This window comes from Microplitis mediator, chromosome 9, assembly GCF_029852145.1.
Source record: "Microplitis mediator isolate UGA2020A chromosome 9, iyMicMedi2.1, whole genome shotgun sequence".
In the NCBI taxonomy this organism is placed as follows: Eukaryota; Metazoa; Arthropoda; class Insecta; order Hymenoptera; family Braconidae; genus Microplitis; species Microplitis mediator.
Genome location: NC_079977.1, coordinates 18,462,675 through 18,482,722, shown reverse-complemented (window position 1 = coordinate 18,482,722; position 20,048 = coordinate 18,462,675). Strand labels below are relative to the sequence as shown.

The 20,048-nt window shown below is 29.2% G+C and overlaps 1 protein-coding gene across 2 annotated transcripts; it reads left to right on the top strand.

The window, feature by feature from the left end:
• The first annotated feature begins 1,243 nt into the window (after positions 1-1,243).
• LOC130675181 (uncharacterized) lies at positions 1,244-15,367 on the top strand. Of its 2 annotated transcripts, XR_008991233.1 has the most exons (6): positions 1,244-1,515; positions 9,818-9,881; positions 9,951-10,246; positions 12,463-12,614; positions 12,939-13,062; positions 14,878-14,978. XR_008991233.1 is itself a non-coding variant. In XM_057480713.1 (5 exons), the coding sequence occupies exons 1-5, from the start codon at positions 1,338-1,340 to the stop codon at positions 15,094-15,096; spliced, it is 909 nt and encodes a 302-aa protein (XP_057336696.1). In that variant the 5' UTR covers positions 1,251-1,337; the 3' UTR covers positions 15,097-15,367. The 2 variants fall into 2 exon arrangements, 1 of the variants encoding a protein (XP_057336696.1); XM_057480713.1 differs by lacking the exon at positions 12,939-13,062 and having other exon boundaries at positions 1,251-1,515; positions 14,878-15,367.
• The last annotated feature ends 4,681 nt before the right edge of the window (positions 15,368-20,048 follow it).

The window sequence follows — 20,048 nt, the reverse complement described above, 5'->3', positions numbered from 1 at the left end:
TTGACCGTAAAATTGCAGAATGCCTGCGGTATTTTGCCGTAAAGTATTACATTGTAAAAATAAAAGAGCACACAGTGCTCACGATAAATATGCCGCAAATTTCGATAAATTGTCACATTCCATCGCAATTTATCGTAAAATACCGTAAAGTACCGGCATTACTGTAAATTACCACTATATTGCGGCAAAGTTCTCGTTGGCATGCCGTATTTTGCGGTAAATGGTAATTTTTTCACGGGTTATTGATTCAAAGTCGGTTTTTCTTTAATTTCATTCTCTTTAGAAGCTTTGCCCGTCTTATCACTCTTATTGAAGTTGAAATAGATGCTGCTGTTCCAACTTTTGCTGCTATTTGCGTCACAGTCTAGATAAAATTTGATGCAGCACGAATTATCATTCGACGCTTCCTTGACGTTGTTGTGAATTCCGTTCAAACTTTATAATTTTTTCCATAGTTTGCATTGTTTTCCACAAAATTATTAATAACGTTAGCACTTCTATTCAATCTTCGAGCTATTTCATGATGAGATAAATTTTGAGTAAGTAAAAAATTAATTTTATTTATTTCTTTAATACTTAACATTTCATTGCGCCCCATTTTACATAGCAACCAATGGTAATGTTATGAATCGATTTGAATTTATTCACCACGCTATAAAATTAAAACATAATAATACGAAAATAAAACGAATTTGTTTCATTGAGCTATAAATTTCACTGAAGCTATCTATGTGACGAACTGTTGACGAGCGATATGCCCCCCTCCCAATATCCGTGCATTGTTTCTCGAAAACTAACAATACATCTTGTTCTGTCTTAAATAAGTAATATAATATACACATATAATTTTATGTTTCAGCGAGTGAAGAATCAGTTATTGAAAAAAATAGGTAAGGCTATTTAAGTGACGTGGACTGTACATCTATACTCTTCTATGTTAATTCCCATAGAGTTTTATGTAAGTCTATAATGTCCTAAATGAATTTTTTTGAGTATCATACAATCCTACGTGAATTGTTTTCACCGCCAACGATTCCGAAATCGTCCAGAAACGGTTACCGTGATTTGTATTGGTGCCATTTCAATTTTCGATATTTTACAAAAACCTACTATCCGGCTATTAGAGCTTTGTTTCAAGTTGACGTAAACTTATTATGTGTTATCTTGAAAAAAAAAATAAGCAATTATAATAATCTTCAATAATTGACGAATTTACCAAAGCGAAATTATCCACAATAATTACTGATAAGTTAGTCGAGTAACTATTTACAATCTTCTGTAAGCATATAAGTTAAACGAAAGCTAGTACGTTTGAATTCGTTTGAATTTTTGAACAAATGAATGTATTAAATATGGAGAAAAAATTATTAACATTTGTATTATTTACTTTGGTGGAATACATCGATTGCTGCGCCATAGAGACTGATCGCCCAATGAGTGAAGTAGTCGAACAAAATCTGAACTCACCATGGCTGGTGCTTATTATGGATAATAGAGGAAGAGCGTTTCCGCCAGGTAGTATAATTTATTAATCCTAAGCTTAAATATAAATCATCTTACAGTATTAACAAATTAACATTGCATGACCTTATTTCATTTAATGTAAAAAAATCTGTCAATCGGTTGACCCTGCGGGCCAGCCCTAAAACTTCCCGCTGTTTTCGAGCTCCTTAAGCTCGAAAACTTTGTCGCGAATAAATTTTCGAGCTCTTCGAGCTCGAAAATACTTTTGTATGTCGTTCTTTTCGAAAAAAATAGTTTTTTACCATTTTTACTCCAACGATATCTCTCAAACGAATAAACCGATTGAGACGGTTGAGGTCGCAATCGACGCGGTTTATCAAGTTCTAAAGCTAATCAAATTTTGAATTCGATTTATTGAGTCGATTTTGAGATATTTCAAAAAAACTAAAAAAAAAATCGGTCTGTCAGTTGACCCTGCGGGCCAGCCCCAAAACTTCCCGCTGTTTTCGAGCTCGTTGAGCTCGAAAACAATATTGTAAATACATTTTCAAGCTCTTCAAGCTCGCAAATACTTTTGTATGCCATTGTTTTGTAAAAAAACATTTTTTAGCATTTCTTTATCCCACGATATCTCGCGAACGAATTAACCGATTTTGATGGTTAAGGCGGCAATCGACGCGTTTTGTCAAGTTCTAAAGCTAATCAAATTTTGATTTCGATTTATTGAGTCTATTTTGAGATATTTCAAAAAAACTAAAGAAAAAATTTTTTTTTAATTAATTCGACAACGGTTTCTCTTGAACGAATGAACCGATTTTGATGGTTGAGGTGGCATTCGACGCGGCTTACAAAGCTCTAGAGCCCAGTCCATTTTGGAATCAATCCATCAAGCACATTAAAAGTTATCCAAAAAAAACATTTTTGAAAAAATTTTATTTTTGGAATATCTCTGAACGAGCCCTACCGATCAAGCTCAATTTTTCTCGGCTTTAAGATATTCACAATCCGCGTCGAATGACACCTTAAAGTTCAAAATCGGTTCATCCGTTCAAAAGATACAGGTATTTACATACGTATGTACGTACGTACATACATGCATACATACACTCGGACATCATCGTGAAATTAGTTAGAATAGCTTCCTAGGACCTCAAAACGTCGACATCTGATGAAAATTCGATTTTCGTAAATCGGACCGAAACCAATAACTTCCCGAATTTTTGAAAATTTACAATTTTCTTAGCGGGAAGTTAAAAATTTATTAGATGCCACACTAGCAGAAATCGTTTTACAATCAACGATCCATTTTTTATTTTTATTCTTCGTAGAGCAACTTTTTACAATAAATTTTGGCGATTAAATAACAAACGAGCCATTGAAGTAGAGCTTGAAAGCTTAAATATAATTTTTTTTTCATTGTAATCCGTCGATTCGCGGTTCAAAATACAAGTTCTGAAATTCTATTGGCCGTTGACTAGAATCTCATTGAGTACTTTCGGCTTGCAGGCACACCGTCAAAAGTAAAAATTTCAGAAGTATACCAACTTCAGAAACTCACAGTTAGGAATGTAAAAAATAAAGATGGTTCATAATTCAGAATGACAAATTATCACCTTGTCAAAAACATCGAATCTCTAATCTTTATATCAACGCATACTCAGAATTTACAATATTTATTCTTTCGTAATAAAGAATTAACAATATTTAGAATGACAATATTTCAGAAATTCAATACTTCCGAAATTTCAAACTACGAACGCCAATTCTTCAGAATTACATTTTATACGAATGACCATTTTAGTAAAATTTTCTAAGCTTTGCTGACAGTCGGTATTACAGACTTTCCCTATGAATTTACCATTATCATGTGAGTGCTTTGGCGGATTGATTGTGTTTAAAAAATTTGTATGAATCGTTGTGTAATAATTATATATGAATTTAACGAGTTTAATTTGTATGAAACGATTCAATTGAATGTACTTAATTAAGATAGAAGTGCTATTTGTGGCCAGTGTTTTATTTTTAGACCTTTAATATTTTATTTTAATTAATGGAGAAGTATAAAAAAAAAAAAAAAATTCATTCTAATACAGTAAAAAAAATTCCCTTTGAATAAATTAAAAAAAATTCATTATATCATTACGTACCTTGCGTATTATTTTATTAAAATTTTTGAAGTAACCAAAACTGGCACTAAAGTGGCCACAAATAGTACTTCTATCCTATATGAATTATAAAATAAAATTCAAATAAGATATTAAAAATTATACACGGATCAATGTCCAATAGAATAAATTAATTATTCTTGAACTATAATTATTATTTTAAATATTGGACCTAATAAAACATAAACATATGTGTTAATTATAAATTTATAAATAAAAAATACGTCTGGATTTGATTTAGGCTGTAGTTTTATTCATCACACAAGCATTAATAATAATTAAGTTACAATAATAATTTAAATTTCATAATATAACCGTAAAATTAGTCACATAATTTTTTTAACACATGTGAATAAACAATATAATCTCATCTTTTCAAAAATAGTTTATAGATTTTAAATATTATCAATTTAAATAAACTAAATTTTAATCGAAACTAATCTTGATGTATATCAGTATATAGGGGAGGGTGGGGCAGAGCGGCCCCCCTGAAATTTTGACCAAAAAAAAAATTTTTTTTTTTTTGACTAATTACTATAAATCCGATATGTTTGCGCATTTTTACCCCTACGCATAACACCTGGGGCAAAATGGACCAGCCGAAACTTCCGAAAAAATTATTTTTTCATATTTTTCGGCCGTTTCTTTATGTAAGAGGCAAATTTGGTCACTAAAAATTTATAAAAATTAAATTTTTTTTTTTAGTTGATAAATTTTTGAAATAAAGTAAAATTATAGAATTGATTTTTTTTTTTATTAAATAACAATTAGTAATTAAGGTAATCGAGAGTGAACGATTTTTTACGCTTTAAAAAATTTTTTTCGAGTAATATAAAACCAAAAATAGTTGTCAAGAGTAAGAAATACATTCTTAATGATGAAAACAATTAAAAAAAAAAAAACGAAAAAAAAAATTTTTTTTATCACTTTTTGAAGGGGGGCCGCTCTGCCCCACAAAAAAAAAAAATTTTTTTCAGAATTTTGGCAAAATGTCCATAAATTTGTTCGAAATAGGACAAAAGTAAAGTGATCTTATGGTTGAAAACCACAAATAATAATAATTGGCTTAGGGGGGCCGCTCTGCCCCACCCTCCCCTACCCTGTCCAAAAATTCTTGTAGAATCCACGTAACTGCGACAAAAACCGCATAGAATCCTATAGACTGTATTGGTTTCAATGCCGTTTTTGTCGCATGTGATTGGATTCTATGGGAATTTTCGGATTATTATTATTGTAACTTAATTATTATTAATGCTTGTGTGATGAATAAAAATACAGCCTAAATCAAATCCAGATGCATTTTTTATTTATAAATTTATAATTAACATATATGTTTATGTTTTATTAGGTCCAATATTTTAAATAATAATTATAATTCAAGAATAATTGATTCATTCTATTGGACATTGACCCGTGTATTATTTTCAATATCTTATTTGAATTTTATTTTATAATTCATATAGGATAGAAGTACCATTTTTGGCCACTTTAGTACCAGTTTTGGTTACTTCAAAAATTTTAATAAAATAATACGCAAAGTACGTAATGATATGATGAATTTTTTTTAATTCATTTAAAGGGAATTTTTAACTTCCCGCTAAGAAAATTGTAAATTTTCAAAAACTCGGGAAGTTATTGGTTTCGGTCCGATTTACGAAAATTTAATTTCCATCAGATGTCGACGTTTCGAGGTCCTAAGAAGCTATTCTGACTAATTTCACGATGATGTCCGAGTGTATGTATGTGTGTACGTACGTACGTACGTACGTATGTATGTATGTAAATATTCATAACTCTTGAACGGATGAACCGATTTTGATGGTTGAGGGCTGGCCCGCAGGGTCAACTGACAGACCGATTTTTTTTACTGTATTAGAATGAATTTTTTTTTTTTTATACTTCTCCATTAATTAAAATGAAATATTAAAGGTCTAAAAATAAAACACTGGCCATAAATAGCACTTCTATCTTAATTCAGTACATTCAATATAATCGTTTCATACAAATTAAACTCGTAAAATTCATATATAATTATTACATAACGAGTCATATAAATTTTTTAAACCCAATCAATCCGCCAAAGCACTCACATGATAATGGTAAATTCATAGGGAAAGTCTGTAATACCGACTGTCAGCAAAGCTTAGAAAATTTTACTAAAATGGTCATTCGTATAAAATGTAATTCTGAAGAATTGGCGTTCGTATTTCGAAATTTCGGAAGTATTGGATTTCTGAAATATTGTCATTCTAAATATTGTTAATTCTTTATTACGAAAGAATGAATATTGTAAATTCTGAGTATGTGTTGATATAAAGATTAGAGATTCGATGTTTTTGACAAGGTGATAATTTGTCATTCTGAATTATGAACCATCTTTATTTTTTACATTCCTAACTGTGAGTTTCTGAAGTTGGTATACTTCTGAAATTTTTACTTTTGACGGTGTGCCTGCAAGCCGTACTTTCCAGTCCTCAAATACTATTTAGGATCTAACGATCTTCGCTTTTTAAAAATTAAGAACCAGGCAGACTCTACATGCCTTAAAATATTCCGTTTAGATACTTTTCTGTATTTTTACAAATGTACTGAAACGTTTCTTACTCCTTTCAGGTACAACCAATTTCATAATAAAAATCTTTATTAGTAGTATTAATTTTTTATTTTTTCTTCTAAGATCTTCCGAGAACCTCGAGCTCCTCATATGCTCTATTAAAATTATTTTAAACAATCCAAGTAACTATACTTCCTCCACCATAAGAGGCGATCTCATAACTTGTGACTGTTTATTTATATTCAACGCATATCCCATTATCGTGACTTATCATATCTGCAAAGCAAACCCTACCCAGACAGCATTCAAGTCAGAATGACTGCTTTACGACGTATTTTTGAAGGAGTCTTCAAGAAGGCTTACCCGGGTCAAAAAATTAGATCTGATTGAAAATAAATGATAAATTCAAATATTTTTCCTTTAATTCAAGTTTATAAATCGTATTTATTTTATATAAGAATTCAATCTGGTTTTGCCCGTACTATTCCTTATCCAGGCTAATATCAGACTTATTTTCGTATGATATTTAGTCTGTTTTAAATCGCTTTTAGACTGAAAACAGACTTTTTTATTATAATTATTGCTCTGTGTTCAATTGTTTTTAAGGACAAATACAGGACTTTTTATAAATATAAATAATAATAATAATAATAATAATAATAATAATCTAGATTTATTAATTTACTTTAATTTTCTTGGTATTTAAAACATGCTAATGCGCTTCCATAATAAGATGTCAAACAGAGAAAATGTTGGCTTGAAACCTACCAATTTTTACAATGCTGTCGACTAAACTTGAAACAAGGAGTAAAGCATCCAAAAAATTATCGTGCTCTTACAAAAAATGATTATACTGTATCACATTACTTATTACGCGCGAGAAACTTATCGATGAGCTTCAATATCAATTACTTCCATACATTATAATAATTTTGATGCAGCATAATAATTTTTTATAAGAGTATAGTAATTTTTTGGATACTTTACTTTCTGTTTCAAGTTTGGTCGACAGCATAATAAAAATTGGTAGATTTCGAGCCAACATTTTTCTCCGTAGCACAAGAAATTTGATGTTTTCTTATGCCAAAATATTTTCAATTTTATCCAGTGAATAAGAGAAAATTCTTGACATTTTAAGAGTTGTTTTATCACTTTTATTCAATGATATAAATATTCAATGAAGACAACTAAAAAATGAAGCTATCAAATTTTCATTAACTGCCGACATTTTTAAACAAAAGATAGTAAATAAAACATAATCAATTCTGCAACTTAAAATTTTTTCATAAATATTGCCCATAAATAAAAATTTTATAAGTCCATGATTTAATCTAGTTTTGTCCTTGTAAATTTTCAGAACTAAAATTTTTTAAAGTTCACGAATTAATCTAATTTAGTCTGCTCGTAACGCGTTTGTTTTTTAAAGTAGCAGGTCGAAAACAGCTTAAAATTTTCATAAAAGATCAAAATCAGATCAAATAGTCCAATCAGACTAAAATCAGGTCAAATTGTTCAGTCCGGGTAGATCAAAAACAGATTAAAATTTTTATCGAAGTTTAATAACAGACCAAGTAGTCCAAATACTGTCCAGTTAGACTAAAATCAGATCAAATTTTTCGACCCGGGATATAATGACTTCTTAAAGGTGTCATTTTTAAGAACTCTTAATTAAGAGTTCTTGAAGACTTCATAAATAAGACGTCAGTTTTGTGACGTCTTAATGTATGCTTTTTTTAACTTTTTTGAAGTCAAAATGGAGTCAAAATTAGGAACTCCTTAAGACGTCATGGTAAGTTCATTCTGAAGTCTTATTTGCGGAGTCAGAAAAAAAAACTCTTTGAGAACTCTTTTTAAAGACGTCTTACTGAGTTCGCTAGGTGGCGCATTCGACATCTTGAGAACTCCTTAAAGAATTCTCTAACATGTTTTTAAGACGTCCAAATCATAAATAGGAACTCATTCAGAACTCATCAAGACGTCATTTTGCTATCTGGGTAAATGACTGTTCACCGACCGGTGGTTAATAATTCGTTAAAAAGCAAATGACATCCCATGTTCCTTAACAGCGTGTGATTATGGGGTCATAAACAACCATATTTGAATCCATAAACACATTCTTCAAAAGTCAGTAACGACCGATCTTAAAACAAACTTTACTATTATCACTAAAGAAAATAATCTCGACACTAAATATATTCAGAATGAGTAGTACAATCAATCTAACAACTTTGATGTCACTGTCTACGTTATTATGAATACGTTGGTAATTTTTTTAAAATTAAAATTAATAACAAATGAGTGGTGAGAGAAGTCAAGAACTAGTATCATAAAGAACTCCACCTGATTTAGGTTTAACTTTGCTGATAGAGAAATTTGCGAAAATCAGACAATTGTTGAATAAAGTATAGTGCATAGCACGGTGGTTAAATTCTTATCTATCCTAAGCGCTCGCTAGCGCTCTTACGTGTACACCTACGGCTCGTGTCAAAAACATTGTTCTTCCCGTATAAAGACTCACATAACCCACTCGCTATGCAATATGATATTATATTAATCTTAAGAACCACCTGGACTTACGAGATCTTCTATAACCGACTGGTCCAAGGCGTCGGTCAGTTCGCATTCGTAAGGTTTCGTGTTTAACCCGTCAGCACTCACGTGAACTTTTCGGTTATCTTTACTCTCATAATGAGAGATTCGCTCACGCTCTATGCGCATGCGTCTAACATCTCGCACGCTTTGGCGCACTTGTAACGGAGGATAAGTTTAAAAGTTACGAAGTATGCCGAGTGCGGCCGAACAGCTATTCACTTACGAAGGCACACGAACTGGCCCGAACGTCACCAAAAGTAAATTTTTTTTTGTTACATCTATAATCCCGTGATGAGAAGAATGCTCACAATTTCCGACGCGCATAATAAAAACATTTTTTTATAAATTATATATAATATTAAGGCATTTTAAAAGTTCATAATTTGAAAATAGATAAAATTATTCGAAGGTAGAAAAAATTTCATCTACCCTTTCCATTTGAAAAAAAAAAGTTATCATTGTTTAAAATCGAGCGTGAGCAAAATGCTCATGACGTGAGTGCTGACGGGTTAAATCCAACGTCCGAGCGATTATTATTTTATACTTTTATTTAAAATTTCTATTACATCAAATTTCACGATGTTCACGTCGTAATTTATACTAAAGAGCTCAAACCTTTGTGTTGTTTATCTGAAGTATTATTTATAAATTAAAATTTCCAATGCTCGATCGTAAAGATTTTGATTATAAGGTATAGACCACCACTATAATAATCGATAGGAAAAATTACGATGTTAGCATCATAAATTTAAGTGGAATTTTTTTTTCCGTGTATGAACATTTTCAATAAGAGTCTAAATACATTCTAATAATGGATGTAATTAAACACAAGCGAAGCTTATTAGATCCTAAGTAGAAAGTCGTCATTATGTTCTTGAGGTTCTGGATAGTATTTTTAAGTTCTACAGTACTTAAGTCTAGGCAGTACCTAACATGGACCCGAATTTCGACTCAAGTTAAAACCTAAGTCGCAGTCATATTTTTATGAATTTGATGCAGAAAATACGTTTAAGGGTTTTTAACTAATGAAATTTTGTTAAAGGTATCGCCTATGGATCGATTATCAGCGAAAATCTCGTTTTAACGGCAGCCAAGGCAGTTTCTAAGTTAATATAATCACTCGTAGATATTCAAATTTGTAGCCGACATATTGATACAACTTAACTATTTTTCAGTCATAACATCGGACATTTAGTATTAATGACTGATTGTGACATTAATAGTGAAAGTGAAGGAACCGATATTCAATCTTGCATATACAGAAGAGTATTTCTAATATACTATGAGAACAAAGCTTTTTCAACAACTGTTAAAGAAAATTATTGGGCTGTGTTAGATGTGGATAAACCGTTTGAACTGACCAAGCGAGTGAATACCATTCCATTGATAAACGATAATAATATTGATGATATTGATAAAAATAATTGTTCGGTTTACCACTGGGCAGTTGCAGTCAATTACGACGATGCAGGTGATATGCAATAATATCTTTATTTCGTTCATATGTCTGACATTTCAATGCAGACTTACGATGTAACAAAACAGCGTTATTCCACAGTGTCCGATATAAAGACTATAAGTCTTTAGTTTAGCTTCGAAAATTATTTTGCAATATTTCCTCCTATTATATTCCGCTGTATTATTGAGCGATTTTCCATGAGACTCCCCGCATGAAAAAGCTATATATTGTTAAAAGTATATAAAAAAATATATGGTGAATATGTGATAAATATATAGCGGCAAAAATATCTATGTTGAAAAATATATGTTTTTTACATATATTGGATTATATATTTATCATAATATATTTACTTGTATATAATGTTTTGTATTTTTCTATATATATTATCTCATATAATGCTCAATATATTCTTATCATATATGGATAGTATATATATAATTTATAAGTATAATATAATAAACTTGATATATATATCCATTAGGGTGGCCCAAAAAAACCGACTATTTTTTTTTCTTGAGTCTCTTATGAAAATTTGTTAGTTCAAGATGTTTTAAGAAGCCTATCCGAAAATCAGCTCGATAAAAAATTTTCAAGATGTCGCTCACGAATTTCGAAAATATCAAAAATGATCAAAATTCGGATTTTTTTGTTCTAAATTTCTTCTTTCTCGTGGCAGATGTAGTTTATATTTATGAAATCATGACTACGCTAAAAATTTCAGCCCAAAATTAAAATACTCAAACTTCGCTCAAGAATTTTTAATGTTTCCGAGTACTGTCTCTTGGATGTTTTCGAGCGACCCTTGAATGTTAATAATAAAGTTTCTCAATTTTTTCACCATCAATTTGTATCATAATGAATAAAAATACAACCCGAGAAATATAAATAATAAGTTATTTGCAAACTTTTTTATTTTTTAATTCAATTTTTAGGTTTTTTTGCTTATTCAAAACTTACCGAATTTTATTGTTTAAGACTGTCCTGTATATTTTCGGTTATGCAAAAGTTATATTTAAGTAGAATGACAATAATTGAGTGATAAAAAAATATAAAAACTAATTCAAAGTATTAGTTACATATTATCGGTTAATATTCAAAATTCTTGAGCGCCGTTTAAATATTTAAATATTGGGCTGAAATTTTCAGCAGAGTCATCATTTTATAGATATAAAATATTGCTGCCACGAGGAAGAAAAAATTTAGAAACAAAAAATCCGAATTCCAATCATTTTCGATATTTTCAAAATTCGTGAGCGAACTCTTGAAAATTTTTATTCGAGTTGAATTTCGGAGTGGCCTCTTAAAACATCTTAAACCAACAAATTTTCATAAGAGACTCGAAAAAAAAAATAGTTTGTTTTTTTGGGCCACCCTAATATCCATATATTTTGACTCATATAATTAGTGGTATATGGTCTCTATATAATTGATTATATATGAAAGAATTTATATGATTAAATATATGGTTCGCGGTATATTGGAATTATATTTTTCCAGTATATTAAAACTTATATCTTTCGCAATATATTGAAATTTTATTTTTTCAATATACTTTTTCAATTTCTACACAATTCCACAAAAAAAGTCAAATTTATTATTTTTTCTCCTTCTGTTCATTGACTTTATATTTACTGGCAATAACCTAAGAAAAGTAAAAAAAGTGCCATATGTTTTACAATATATTGGAAACCATATATTTTGCAATATATTGGAAAACATATATAAAAAATATAAAAAATACTATATATTATTAATATACTACTTTCAATATAATATATCAATATAAAAAAGATATATTAAAATATATATGTAAAACATACATAAAAAGTCATACATTGATAAATATATTGATAATATATTCTAGCAATATATTTTTTTTCAATATATTATCATATATTAATACGGCAAAAATATAAATATTATTTTATGTATTGTACAATATATCACATTATAATATGCATATATTCTATCATATATGTTTTCACATATCAAGTTTTTGCATGCGGGTCTGCAGCATGTCAGAAAGCATATGAGAATCATGTGTAGATTAGGAATTATATAACGTGTTGTAAATATATAGTGACATTGAGCATAATACTCTCGTTTGGTTGGTAGCACTCGCTAGCACTTGTGTTCTCATGAACCGTATTTGAGTATTACATTTGATGATACTAGTCATTCAAAATACAAATGTACTATACTATTTTATTTAAATCCCGAAATAGCATTTATTACAATGGAGTATTCAGTTGTGTCTGATGAAGAAGGATTCAAAATAAACAAAGATGATGAACAAAGATTTAAGGACGATGCAGACTGTATTCTTGATCCTTGTACGTTGGAAAATGAACAACAAGAAAAGATTCCGCGAAATATGGTAATTTTTTTGGTCTATCACTATAAATTTACACACAGAAAAAAAAATCCTGACCCAAGATGCCTGATTATAAACCCCACTGCGGCATTCTGAAAGACCAATTGAGGCATTCCAAAACACAGTAAACTTCATTCAATCCTTATGAGGAATATCGAATCACGACATGCCAAAAAAAATCTGAAAACTACCTGCCCTTGCTGGTCAGCCCAAAAACTTCCTGCTATTTTCGAGGTTCTTGAGCTCGAAAACAGCGGGAAGTTTTGGGGCTGGCCCGCAGGGTCAACTGACAGACCGATTTTTTTTAGTTTTTTATTGATTTCTCAGAAACGACTTATACGATCAACTTCAAAATCTGATCAGCTCTAGAAATTAATAAAACGCGTCGATTGCCGCCTTAGCCATCTCAATCGGATAATTCGTTCGAGAGTTATCGCGGGAGAAAGAAATGGTAAGAAACGGTTTTTTTGCGAATATCTTCGAAACAACTGAACCAAAAAATTTTAAAATTTTATCAGCTCTAGAACTCAATAAAATACGCCGATTGCCGCTTCAACCATCGAAATCGGTCAATTAGTTCGTGAGATATCGTGGGAGAAAGAAATGCTAAAATCGGTTTTTTTCGAAAACAATGGCACACAAAAGTATTTTCGAGCTCGAAGAGCTTGAAAATGTATCCACAACAATGTTTCCGAGCTCAAGGAGTTCGAAAACAGCGGGAAGTTTTGGAGCTGGCCCGCAGGGTCAACCGATAGACAGATTTTTTTTGAAGTAATGAACGAATTTTGAAAGTTGATGTGGCATTCGACGCAGCTTATGAAGTTTTAGAGCTGGATAGATTTTGAAATCAATCCATTGAATACATTACAAGGTATCCGTAAAATACACTTTTGAAAAAATATTATTTTTTGGAATATCTTTGAATATACTGTGCTGATTATGTTTGATTTTTCACAAACTGTTGGAATTAATAAGCTGCTTCAAACGCTACCTCAAAAAGTCGAATCGGTTCATCCGTTCAAACGATAGAATATTTTCATACATATGTACACTTATACATACCCTCAGACATCAAGTTAAAAATAGAATAGCTTCCTAGGACCTCAAAATGTCGTGATCGGTTGAAAACTCGGTTTCAGAAAATCGGGCAGAAATCTATGACCTCTTCTTTTGAAAATTTTCAATTTTCTTAGCGGGTTAAAAAATCCAAATTTGGTTGTTATTGAAAAAATCTGTGCATGGCCTGAATTAAATTGATCTTTGACATTCCTCACTGATGCCAAGTTGTATTTTTCTTAAGCAGTACTAAACTAAGGAGCAATAACCGGTAGCATAGCGTAATAGCTAAAGCGTAGGTCTTTCGTACGTACGGTTCCGGGTTCAAATCCTACTGAAGCGCATGCAATCGTTGATAGGTCTTGTGTTTTTCCGTGAGCTAAAATTTTTAAATTCGATTAGAAATTAAATAATTAGCATGTCTAATGATCACTGTTTTTCTGTTTGCAACAAAAAAAAAAATTTAGCCCAAGAGAGTGTTTTCTTGGATTAGGGAAATACTGTTTCAGCCTGAGAAAATTGTGTCCTCCGCGAAGTAGATAATCATTTCTCAAATCGAATAATTTGTTACCTCAATCAGGGAAGAAATATCGCTTCGTTCAAGAAACAAATTTTGGAGATGTTATTTTTCGGTTCAAGGTTTCTTTTGCACGTAAAAAAAGAACTGTTGCTGCAGCAGAACATGATCCTGCTGCTGCTACAGGGCCAGTCCTGTTGCAATCATAGAGACAGTCTTCGAAATCGTGACAAGTAGAATAAAGTGAATTAGTGTAGTTCAAAATCAATATCGATAAAAATATTTGTTTACAGTATATATATATATATATATATATATGCATACGAACACATATGTATGTGTTTGTGTGTACGTGTGTGTGCGCGTATGAATGTATGCGCGTGCCCAAGCGTTTGTGCGCGTGCGCATATGTGTGTGTATGTGTAGTATAAAAAATATATATCATCGTTGTTGATTCTCAACTTCACTAATTCACATCATCATACTCATAACGAATCCAAGACTATTCCTGTGACTGCAACAGGAATGGACCCGAGGTTGCAACAGCATTATTCCAATGGCTGCAACAGGACTGATCTTTTAGCTGTAACAGGGTGGTTCCTATTGCAGCAACATATCTTTTTTTCCATGTGCATTTTTTGAGTTCTAATTCATAAATTTTTCTTTTCTAATATAATCAACTTATGTTGACAGAGTTTCGTAGGAAGTCCAATAGCATGTCCGCTCAAAAGTGATCCTACCACATATGTACAAGCAGGTTTTGCGACAATTGTCTACAAAGTATATACCCGAACACCACTTAAATATGAACATCTGACAGGAACTTTATATGATCTATCTCCTCGACAAGAGTCTCTTAATAAATTGGTGACAAGACTTACTAACATAATAGAAGAAGGAAAGAAAACATGAACTACTACAGTATAAACTGTAAAAATGAGCTCTTTGAATTCAAAATTATAAAAGTTTATAACCCATACTGTAATATAAAAATGTATTTTTTGAAATGAAGTTATGCAATTAAAGCAGCTCATGTTATATTTCAAAATGATAAATTTTAAAAAAGTTCGAATTACCCGCGTTCTCTCCATACCCGTATGAAAAAACAATATATGGTTAAAATATATAAAATCATATATGTTTGCAACAAAACAATACATGATATATTATATTGTATATTATAAAAAATCATATAGAGATTTTCGCCGATTTAATATAAAATTATATATAGTAGTAAATATATGTATTCATATATATTACTTATATGTTTTTTATATTAAGCTATATACATTTACATTTACCTTATAATATATTGTATTGATATATTTCCTTTTATATTAAAAAAATATATAATTTTTATATGAAATGAAATATATGGTGGCAAATAATTTATATTATATATGGCACCATATTTTTTTTTTGTTATATTTAAGCATATATTTTATTCGGTGTATGTATATGTATATGGGTATGCATATTCGCATCAAATTAACTAATTTTGAAAATTTTAACTGCAATTTAAAGAGTATATTAAAATTCAGATCTAATTTAATTGGAGTTGGTCATACGAATAAGAAAGCAAATATATGTTTTGATATATGATCGGAATATATTTTTCGTATAGTAGAAATATATATTTTTATGTATGATAAAAATATAGTTTTTGTGTATGAAAAGGATATATATTTTCATATATGAAAAAAATATATTTTTTGTATATGATTGACATATATATTTTATACATGCTAAATATAAATGGACTCGTATATAATAAGTATTATATTTTTTAATATAAAAAAAAATATATCAGAAAATATAGTTAAATTCGCCACATATATTTTCTGATATGTATTATATATTTTTACATATATTTTGACCATATATGTTATTTCCATACGGTAGCATTCATGGAACTGAAAATTTTTCGAAGCACAAAAGTGTCATGTATATCTTTTAATATATACAAGCTTATATACGAGCATTATATATTATATTATACTGTTAATAATATAATTTGAATTATAAAATCATAATATATATAAACCTATAAATTGATACTATATAATGACATATATTTTTTTTATATAATCTAATATTATATGGAGTTTTTATAATGATAATATATGCCAAAATATAAAATTATATATTATATTGATATACTTTTAAAATATAAAATTTTATATTGAAAACGGCAAAAAAGTAGTTATTTTTAAATATATAATTATTTATATTCTAAATTATACTATAATATAATAAATATTATATTATCTGATATAATTTCAGAGTATAAGTTTTTTTCATGCGGGCTACAATCGTACCACGCAGAATTAGTGAATATTCACTAAATTAATATGTGCATATTGGAATTCACTGATTTGATAAGTGAATATGAGAATCCACTAAATTGAAAAGTGAATATAGGAATCCACTGATTTCATCGGTGAAAAAAAATATTATATTGCGAAAAAAAATATAAGACACTTGTAATTAGATCCGAAATGTGATTAATGTATTAGAATCATTATTTAGATGAAGTATACATGATTTTAATTGATGAAAAAATCCCGGTGACTGCTGGGCTCGAACTTGCATCCTTCCGATTCAAAGTCTTTGATGCTATCCACTGCGCTGGCCTACGCATGTGATCGCGTGAGTGTAAATAGTATATTCGTTATGATACCAAACAATAACTGATGAAGAAATAAAAAATCCGTGATGTTATGATTGACGTACTCTTCATATAAATATATTATTGTTCTGTACTTCTATATTTTTTTATTTTGAAAGTTTTTTATTAAAATTTTAAAAAATAGCACATAATTATTAATTATATTTATATCTAGTAAAATATTTAATTATTTGCTAGTTAAAGTTACTAGTGAAATTGTGAAATTCATAAATTAAGAAGTGAGTAACAGTTTTACTTGTAGAAATTATGAAAATATCGCTAGTTCAGTAGTGAAAATCACTAATTTGCTAGTGAAAATTATAGTACTAAATTTATTAGTGAGAATTCACTAATTTGTTATTTAAATACACTGATTATGAAGTGAATACTGCTTCACTAACGTAATTAATGAAATTTACACTAATTCATGTTTAGAGAGTATAGTAAAATTTACTATACAAATAGCAAAAAATACATTACGCATAGTAATTTTTAGAATCTTATTATGTATTTATTACTAACTAGTAAATTTTACTAAGCGTTTAGTAATAATTACAATACGGTATGCATTTTTTCATGTCTGTTAGTAAATTTTACTATAGTATTGTAATTTTTACTATCCTTTTTTCTCCGTGTATATGGGAGTCTAGTTTGGATTTCAATCGAATGAGAGCCAAAAAGTCCGACCGTTACTTAAAGTTCTTGAAAAATTCTTACTCTAAATCCTGCTTCAGAAAAAAAAATAAATAATAAATTATTCTAAACATCCGAAATTAAATAAAATCATTCTCAAGATATCAAATGGCAATTTCAATTCTTCAATAAACAAAACCATGAAAAGATGTTCCTACAAATAGATACACCCTTACAAATATATCAATTTCGTACTCGATCTCAATTATTCTTCTTATTATTTATACTATTTTTATTTTATCTTTTTTTTTTTTGCTGAAATAGTTCACTAGTTCATCTGTTATATACCCGTGTACTTGTCGAGGTCGATGTAGAATGTACAAATGCAACAACAGAATTGTTATGTCGAGTTATTGTGATTGTGAATGCTATAGAGTACAGGAGGTATCCAAAGATTTTATCTCAGATACGGACAATTTTCAATAGAACTAAAGGTCCGATCTTGGTCTTTAAACTTACACAGACCAGAGTTTACTGCTTGTATAGATTAGAGAATTTAATACAATTCCATTCATCGCATTTGATCGACTTGTCTGATTATTTTAACAGACCCAATTTACTGTATCGTTTTTTTTTTTTTTTTTTTTTTTTTTTTTCCCTTTATCTGTCGCAGTCTTTTTTATACAATTTTTGTACTGAATCTTTATTTAATTATTTTCTATACTATTTTTCAAACGTTTTGCATGACATCTATTCATATGAAATATTTTTTATTCAAAATATAAAATTACTATAATTTTTAATCAAAAATTCAGGAACTTCATAATTAACTTTATAAAGTTCATTTATAATTACAAATATCTCATTCAATAACTGAGTTACGTTAAAAATGATTTGGATACTTTTTGTAGAGAATTAAACTCTCTATAAAAAAGGTCTTTATCAATTTTTATGAAAAACTGATATTTACAAAGTTATACCAGTTATAAAAATATTACATTTACGTAGCTAACATAAATGTAATTTTTTCTATTAATTTTTAGAAGCTCATATCTCTTAAACGGTTCGAGAAACGTGAAAATTGATAAGGACCTTATTTGCAGCTTATCAAATTACTAAAAAAAAAGTATCTATACATTTTTTACATATCTTTGATATTTAACGATATATTTGATATCAAAGTAAAAAAAACGTTAAGTAAATTTCTTTTTTTTTAATTAGTAGCGTCTTTGCTTATCATTTGTAAAAAAATTAGTAAGTAAATTTTACAAAAGAGCAGCTGATAGAAACAAGTATTTTAAGTGTACATTAGCAGAAATACAACATCGAGATTTTAAATATTAAATATTTATTTATTCATTTTTTTTTCTAAAAGTTGACTGTGCGAGTGTTTGCTGTAGGGCCGACTGAGTAAATAAAAAAAATATATAAATTTGAGAACAATAAGTATGTCTAAAGGTGTCTATTCATTGGTATATATGTTTATATATTTATGGTATGATTGTGGTATTTTATTGTGGTAAAGTATCGGCTAGGAATTAAACTCTAAAGGGAAAATAGTAACAGAAAATATGAGATAAAGAAAATGGTCCTAGATAAATATTCTGACGTCTAATACTCGGGGTTCTATGTAAATATTTATATTTCATAAATAAAAGGTGTAGAAAGGTTGTGGGGTAATATGGGCTGATATTCAATTTTAAATAAAAATTTTCTCTATTAAATTATGAAAATTTATATTTATAAATTCGGTGCAATTTTAATCGTTTATTTAAAAAAAATAATTAGTTATGTACAGTAGAAAATTTTGAGTTTAATGCAATAGAAATTACATGTCCCGAGGGTTCACTGAAATTTTCAATAGTTTTCAGTATTAATTTTTTGAAAAAAAATAAGATTCTAAAATGTTAAAAGAATTTTGTTGCTCATAAATTAGGTATTCAAAATTTAAGTTTAGGAAGTACGGAAAGAGTGGGTTTGAATGGTCTCTATATATGAAATATATTTATAATTTAACTGAGGATTGGTCTGGCTAGACTTTAATTATATGAGCACAACCATTAAACCGTAACGTAAAAGGAAGACCAAGTTTTTTTTGTACGTAATTTATTTTGTTCCAGACGTTTTATTTGTAATGACTTATATTTATTTAATATAAGAAATGTACAAAAATTTTCGTCATCAATTTCTGATGTTGGTGAATTATTTTTTACTTCCTGTTATGAGAATTTTGAATTTTCAAAAAAAAAAGGTTATTGGTTTTAATTAGATTCATTAAAACTGAGCTATCGAGAAACTCATCAAGTATTTAAACGTTAAGTTAAAAAAATACTAGGATACTTTTGGGCTTCGTAAAGCAAAAAAATTTATATTTCGAACTTCAAATCGAATAATAGAACTTCAAATACATATTTTCAGCTTAAAGTCACTTCAATAAAGTTTAAATTTAAGCACTGATCTTCAAATCAATGTCACAAACTTCGAGTCGATACATTGAACTTCAGATCGCTATCTTGAACTTAAAATCGATGCATTAAATTTCAAATCGATGCAACGAACTTCA

Bases quoted from the DNA above. Each gene is read 5' to 3' on its own strand.
- LOC130675181 (XM_057480713.1), top strand. From the start codon at position 1,338: ATGAATGTATTAAATATGGAGAAAAAATTATTAACATTTGTATTATTT. The intron at 1,516-9,817 runs GTAGTATAATTT...ATTTTGTTAAAG, and splicing joins AGGAAGAGCGTTTCCGCCAG to GTATCGCCTATGGATCGATT. The intron at 12,615-14,877 runs GTAATTTTTTTG...TTATGTTGACAG, and splicing joins AAAAGATTCCGCGAAATATG to AGTTTCGTAGGAAGTCCAAT.